We start from the raw sequence: 7,847 nt of genomic DNA, 5'->3' as shown, positions 1-7,847 counted from the left end.
CCTTCGAAGATGGATCAGTCAAGTACTGCTTTATTGGATGCCTCCAATCTTGTTCTTGTAAGCCATTATGATTGACTTCCAAGATCACATTCCTTTTATTCAAAGGTTGTATTAATCTCTGATATGTTGTTTGGCTTATGTCCCTTTGGGTATTATCCCTTCTCTTGAAGTTCGAAGCCTTTTGAGCCACATCATTGGCTCTAGTGTTCAAGAATCTTGGAACATGGGTTACATTTGCTATTTGAAACTGAGAAAGCAAATGTAATACAACAACATAATATGGCAGGATACTTATGCTTTGACACTTGAAAATTCCTTTCACTTGATTAACCACCAATTGAGAATCTCCAAATATGTCAACTGCATGTACTTGTAATCCAATAAGAATCTCTAATCCCACAATTAAGGCTTCATATTCAGCCTGGTTATTGGAACAGGTAGCTTCATCTACTCTAAAACCATGGGTAGTTTCTGTCCCCTGTGGAGACTTGATTACAATACCAATTCCAATTAACCCATTTGATTTCGACCCATCGAACCACATTTGCCATGGCTCAACACTGGTCATACCAAGTTCCATTATCTCCTGGCTCTCTGTTTGAGATGGATGATCTGCCAAGAAATTGGCTAAAACCTGCCCTTTTACTGCCCTTTGAGGGACATATTCTAGATGAAATTCTGATAAGGCAAGCATCCATTTGCCAATTCTTCCCCTCAACATTGGTCTAGATAACATATATTTAACCAAATCTGTGGTTGCAATTACCAAGACAGTTATAGGCAAAAGATAATATCTTAATTTTATTGCAGCAAAATACAAAGCAAGACACAGTTTTTCAACAGCTGAATATTTACATTCACAAGAATTTAAAAACCTACTAAGGTAATAAATAGCTTGCTCCTTGCCTCCTTCATTGTCTTGGGCTAAGAAAGCTCCCAATGAATCCTCTGCTGCGGCTATATACAACTTCAAGGGCTTGTTCCCCTTTGGTGGCATCAGCACTGGAGGGTTAGCCAAGTAGGCCTTGATACCTTCGAAAGCAATTTGATGCTCTGCTGTCCACACAAATTTCTCTTCATCTTTCAGCCTTAACAAGGAAGAAAATACTTTAGTTTTCCCTGCAGTGTTAGAAATGAACCTTCGAAGAAAGTTAACCTGCCCAAGGAACCTTTGTAATTCTTTCTTACTTGATGGGGGTTTGGCTTTAATGATTGCTTTGGCTTTATTCTGATCAATCTGTATTCCTTTCTTGTGAACAACATAGCCCAAGAAATTTCCAGATGATACACCAAAAGCACATTTAAGAGGATTGAGCTTTAACTTGAACTTCCTCATCCTTTCAAAAGCTGCTTCTAAGTGAAACATGTGCTCTTTCATGGATTGGGATTTAACCACAATGTCATCAATATAACATTCCAAATATCCTCCAATAAGATCATGAAAGATAGTGTTCATGGCTCTTTGATATGTAGCTCCAGCATTCTTTAGACCAAATGGCATTTTAACCCATTCAAAGGTGCCAATATTCCCAGGACATCTGAATGCTGTCTTGTGGATATCTTCCTCTGCAATGCAGATTTGGTTATAGCTGGAATGCCCATCCATCATTGACAAGACTTGGTGACCTGCTGAACTGTCCACCAGCAAGTCCACTATAGGCATAGGGTACTCATCTTTGGGAGTCGCCAGATTTAAATTTCTGAAATCGATACATACCCTCATTTTGCCATTCTTCTCGACTACAGGCACAATATTAGATAGCCCTCGCCAGATTTAATTTATTTAGATCATATTATTATTTTTTATTTTTGTTGGCTTTTTGGCTTTTCGAAGGGTATTTTTGTGAATGTGAGCGTGCCAGCAAGGATCAATCAGTTCTTACAGAAATTGTGATTGCCAACCAATTATCAGACGATTGTGTTTTAGTTCTTTTTAGCCTCAATGAAGAGGACTTTTACTGGTGGCTTGACTTAGGAGAAGTTAATAGAAATAACAGTAATATGAAGAACAATTGAAGTATTTCATAAAAATGAACACTTACAATGGTCCGAACTCAGCCTCAGAGAGGTTTACAACAACAATCTACTTGAATCTACTTGAAGCTACTCCTATGAATCGAAGTGCAGTGCGGGTATTTAAAGTGCAGGTATTTAAAGAACAGGTATTTAAAGACTGGAAATGTAAAAGACTGGAAAAGAAAATATATGAAGTAAATGATTGATTTGTATGATCTGAGTCCGTTTTTTTCTGGGGGCTGCCCTGCTATTTATACTCGTCAGTGATGACCTTCGAACTGCATTTCGAACCGTCGAACTGCTCCTCCATGATCGCTGATCATGCTTCCTTACAAGTAGCTCCATTACGCCATTACTGGCAGTTGAGCTTCCCTCTTGTACTTGAATTTGAATATGAGTAACCGTTGAAGATATGTCATCTTGCATCCCGTTATTGATCCAGTGTTACTCAGATCATGTGAGGACCAATATTTATTGCCACGTGTACGATCAGGATTAAAGGCTTGAATAACCTTCCTTTATTACCCTTACTCTGCCACGTGTCGAACTATAACTGGCTTTTACAAAATATGTAGCCAACAATTTTATATATATATTTTTAAATTAATAAATTAACTCTTTTTTTTTAATTTTCCAAAACAAGCCTAACTAAAAAAAATAAAAATAAAAATAAATTTGTTTGTTGTTTATCTTTGTTTTTAGAGCTTATAAATAGTTTTTATAATTTTAAATTCTTTTTGTTTAAAAAAAAAAGGTTTTATTTCTTTGTCATTCTTTCATCTTATTGTTTATCACTACCATTGGTCGCTTATTCCACCTTTAGCCACATTCTCCAATGACCTCTTCTAACAATTAACTCTACCAATCGACAACCACGTTTTATCGTCCATTAGTGGTCAACCATTTTCACTGATGAAAACCATCGTCAATCACTACTTTGAAAGAAATCACATTTGGTCATAACTTTTTATGATTAATAATCACTTTTAGTCACTATCTTCAACAGTTGGTAGTTAGTTATATTCGGCCATCGCCATTTATCTCTTGTCGAAAATTACATTTGGCAACCAACAATCACTTCCAATTGTTGATAATTATCTTTGATCACCACATTCTCTATCCACCTATCTTCATTTTTTTTTTTTTAAAAAAAACCCAAAAATAAATAGAAACATATTTAATATTTTTTATAAAATAAAAACAAAAACAAAAACAAAAACAAAAATAAACAATAAACAATAATGATATGTATAGGTTCAAAAGAGATGATTTGTATTTTTTTGGACCTATACAATAAATGATGTCTTAAAAGTTCACAAAAAAAAAAAATAAAAAAAATAAAAAAATAGATGATATGTATTTTTATTTAATTATTTTCATAATAATGATTAAATTTGAATATCAAATTTTGAATAGAATCTATTCATTTCAATTTAGATATCCGCTAGGCTTCAAAGAAAGGTCCATGATGACGAACCACTATTGTCGGTTGTGTTCGGGCTTTCCAATTGAACTGGGCTTTTTGAGTTTTGAATCAGAGTTGGTCTAGGATTGGCTTGATTCCAACCCATTCCAAATAAAATACAATGTTGGTGGGCTGGTAGTTTACATACAAACCAACAACAATATAAAAATAAAAATGGGCTGGTAATTGAAGATTCTGTAGATGAGATTGTCAGTGTTTGAGAACCACCTTATGCCAAAAGAGATGAGTAATGCCAAGAACACATAATGAATTACAAAAAATGTAATGGAAAGTTGAGATTTATTTTGAATGTGAATATCACTATAGTTAGGTTTAATCTCAAGAAAGACCTATACTTGGAGACTAATTTTGAACAATACGTACAGAGCAACACAACTAGTGTTGGAGATTTCTTTAAAGTTTCAAAACTTTATTTGTATTTATTTATTATTTATTATATTATTTGTATTTATTTATGCATTTTTTTTGACAGTCGTATTTGTTTAAATTTTAAACTTTATTTGATTTCATAAGAAATGGATGTATTTGTTCTTAACAAACACCATAGAGCCTATTTACAAGGACTCTAACTCAGGAAAATATATAACGTATTCTGATTCTCTCCCTCTTCTCTTTACTGTAATTTCTTTATTCCATATTTCTGGACAACCAATACAAACTTGGCAAATCTTTCTGGTACAACTGTGTATCATGTCAGATCTTGTGAGTTTTTGAGTTGTATCTTAGAGTCATTTGTGGTCGTTAAAACCTGCACGGAGGGAGCGCATAACGATTTTAGGACAACGTGTTTAACGTGCCTCTCACAATTACACAGACTATTTTCTAAACCCTTTTCTTCACCTTCTTCTTATTCTAATATATATATATATATATGGTTTTATCAAATTGGGAAAAACCTAGTTTCAAAATCTATTTTGTTTAATATCTTTATTCTGTAAAATTGATTTAGAATTATTGTTTAATTCCCACAACAAATAGCACACTGGTATATTACTCAGAAATCCATTTCCAAGAACTCTTTTTCCTTCCACTTCCCCTCCACTAAGCAAAAAAAAAAAAAAAAACACACGATAAATGCAAGTGAACAAAATTATTTGCCTAATACCTAATTCAAAAATAAAAATAAGAAATAAATTTGGGCAAACAAAATTCAAACAAAGCATATCTCCATAGCATATAGATATAGCTTGCTGCCAAATTATCTATTATAAAATTATAGGATGATGGCCACCAGTGGAAAGTTGAAAACTGAATTTTGGGTCCACTTATAATCCACATCCATTCAGTTAGTAAATGTAATCAGCGGGCATGATTCACTTATAAGTAGTGTCCATTTAAGCCTATATTTGTTTTCTTCTTTTTATTTTTCTGCTGTTAAAAAGTTACCCATTAAAAAAAAAAAAAAAAAAACTCTAGTTTTTAGAGCAAAATGTATAGATATCTTTTCGGCCTGTAACCAAAGTCTAATTTACAGAAAGTGCACAAGTTGCATATGGGCCTAAATTACTTAATTAATAGTCACTTTTTCCCATACATGAAACGTGGTGAAACCAATATCTAACTCAACAATCCTAGAAACACACAATATATTTTACAAGAGAAAAGTTAGGAATCATAAAAAAAAATTTCATGAAAATGTTCATGAAAGAGTTATAATCCTTAGATTATCTTGATTAGTGTGTGGTGCTTTATTTTAAATGTAATTCAAAGGTCATAAAACTTTCATGATTATTTTCATGAAAGGTTTTTCATGATACCTAACATTACTGATTTTACAATATTTGTTGATGAGACCTATTACTCAAAAATTCTATGAAATTATTTGTTTTCTGTGTCTAATTGCTTGTTCCACGGTGTAGTTCAAGAAAACTTATAAATTTTGACTTAAAATGTATACAAAAAGTCATCATATAGCTCTAGCAACACTGCTTTCTTTTAAATTATACACTCTGAAAAATAATAACACAATACGTTTATATGTGACAATAGTTGACATACCATACAAGCTAAATCACTCTGTCTTTGCACTCCTAACAAGTAAGTACCTCTCCATCAGAGTATGTTTTCATTCCAAAAGCACTGTGACACTTGGAACTTGGAAGTACAGTCAGTAAGAATAGCTCTTAAATTTTGGCCCCGCGAATTACATATACCTGCGAGGGATTAATCAGGATGAAACCCTGAACACTCGTGAAAAAAAAACAGAAAAGAAAAGCAAAGAGAGGAGTTTCTAATTAAGGCCATAGTTTTAATAGTATCAGGATATATATCAATAATACAGTAATATATATCGGCCGATGACAGTATCAAAAGTCTAAAATCCAGATACATATCGGCAGATAAATAAAATATGGATTTAGACCTATGGGGTCACACAAATTCTAATGCACTCTTACAAAGAAAATGCTCAACTCAGGCCCTGCTAAACCATCTGGATTGATCATATACAAAGCTTCTGAGTCCTTAGAACCAACCACTCTGTCAAACCTTGCCCTGATGTATGTCAGCTCCCCGTCGGCTGCTGTTTCCTTCTCGGATGGACTCGGAAGCACCCCTGCACCCATTGACACCCCTCTCAGAAGCTGCATAACATGAAGCTCATCATCACCCATTTGCTTTCTCCTTATACAGTACCCAATTTTTCTTCCATTGCAATACACTGCCCACACAAACTCCTCCAAAAGCTTCTTCTTCTGAGTCTTTGTTTCGCTCTCTAGCGCGATTCTGACTATGTCCGAAGCCATTTCTTTGTGGAAAGCACTCGTGAGGAGCGGTAGCTCTATGATAAAGACTGGTAGGCGATGAGGGTCTTCTTGGACGGCTAAAAATAGTCGTCCTTTTCGGTATCCGAAGAGGGTTCCAGTGGTGGCATTGTCTTTCAAGAGGGCTTTTCGTGGTCGGCCTAATAGGGCAACCATCTTGCACCCAGAGGTTAACATTGGGAAGAGCTTGAACACTCGAAGTAACCCCCCACGGCTGCTTTTAACTCTTTTGTGGTCGCTGGTCGTGGTGGTGGCGGCGGCTGCAGTGGCAGTGTGTTGAAGTAATGTTAGTAGGGCTGGATTGTCCATGTGCCGGTATGGACTGGAATGAACAGTTGGCATATTGGAAGAAGGCTTTGTTTTGAGGTTTTGAGGTGGGAATTGGATGGGTATGCTGGAGAAGAAGAGTGGGAGAGATGGAAGAGAAATATATAGAAAAGGGATTAGGAAAGGATAAAAGAGGAGTTACGGAAGAGGGTTGGTTTGTGTTGTGTTAATCTTTGAGGACTTAAAGTGGAGAAGGGAAGGCCCCTCCAAGTGGTTTAAGAGAGAAGTGAGAAAGGTCTAGATCATTTTTTCAATATCCCATACCTTAAACCATTTCTCTACCACAAATAGGTTTTTGTGATCTAATTGGGGATTTTTGGTCTCATGGTCTCAAGTAATTTCTTTACCGAATAATAGGTCTCTCCGACCTAATCATATGCTGGAGAGGTATTTTAAAAATGGAGAATGAAAGATTTGAACAAAAGACTTTTGCCGACTAACTAACTCTTTTTTATTTTATTTTAATTTTGCTCAAAATTTTATTTTGGGGAAGGGGAAGGGGGGCCTAAACTTTGATGTGACCAAGTTTAGTGATGGAAAAGAATGGTTGCGTGAATGTGATAAGATAAGACTGGTCGGACCACAAGTTGTGGGGAAGGAGGGGTAGAAAAAATGTCCAAAAAGATGAAAAAGGGGCTCTTTTAATGCTGGTTTGGCATGTGCTTCTCTGATCATTACTGGGCTTATCACCATCACTTGCTTTATGCGTTCTTTTTATTTTCATTTTTCCAATTCCACAACCAAACGCTCTCTAATTATTGAGGTGCAACTCATCTTTCCCCAAACAGTTCTCTCCTGTTTTCCAATGGCACTTCATTTTCCTTGAATTAGTGGCTTTCTCATTCTGTCATTCTCACTGTCTTCCCAACCAACATGAAAATCTAGCCCAGCAGATTCAATTAAGTCCCTAATTTTTTTTTGTGTGTGAATGATTTACATAAAAATAAGATAAAAATTAAAAAATAAATAGAATAGATCATCGAAATAAGATGGATGGTGAGCCTGAACATGTCAAATACATTGTATAGACCAAGCCAATATGTCTCTTTTCTTAATATTAATATTAAACTCCACCCAAACATTTCTCCGGATAAAGAATAGTTTAAACTTCATGAGATTAAACTTCATATATCCAAATCTAAGAATTCTAAGAAGCAAGTCATTTCTTAAAACCGTCCTACTTAGAAACATGTGGATATGGTGCCCTTAGAGGGGTGTTTTGAGAATTTGGCTTTTAGTCACTTTTTTAGATTTGT

General features: G+C 35.0%; 1 protein-coding gene across 2 annotated transcripts; it reads right to left on the bottom strand.

Annotated features, from left to right (window-relative positions):
- Nucleotides 1-5,413: 5,413 nt before the first annotated feature.
- On the bottom strand, nucleotides 5,414-6,956 carry LOC114271124 (MIZU-KUSSEI-like protein (Protein of unknown function, DUF617)). Of its 2 annotated transcripts, XM_028212728.2 has the most exons (2): nucleotides 5,899-6,956; nucleotides 5,414-5,655 (listed from the first exon to the last, which is right to left on the bottom strand). In XM_028212728.2, the coding sequence occupies exons 1-2, from the start codon at nucleotides 6,604-6,606 to the stop codon at nucleotides 5,626-5,628; spliced, it is 738 nt and encodes a 245-aa protein (XP_028068529.1). In that variant the 5' UTR covers nucleotides 6,607-6,956; the 3' UTR covers nucleotides 5,414-5,625. The 2 variants fall into 2 exon arrangements, with proteins under 2 accessions (XP_028068529.1, XP_028068530.1); XM_028212729.2 differs by lacking the exon at nucleotides 5,414-5,655 and having other exon boundaries at nucleotides 5,730-6,847.
- Between the last annotated feature and the right edge of the window lie 891 nt (nucleotides 6,957-7,847).

Source organism: Camellia sinensis, chromosome 3, assembly GCF_055761805.1.
Source record: "Camellia sinensis isolate YWXY chromosome 3, ASM5576180v1, whole genome shotgun sequence".
Classification (NCBI taxonomy): domain Eukaryota; kingdom Viridiplantae; phylum Streptophyta; class Magnoliopsida; order Ericales; family Theaceae; genus Camellia; species Camellia sinensis.
This window is presented reverse-complemented; position numbering and strand designations above follow the sequence as displayed.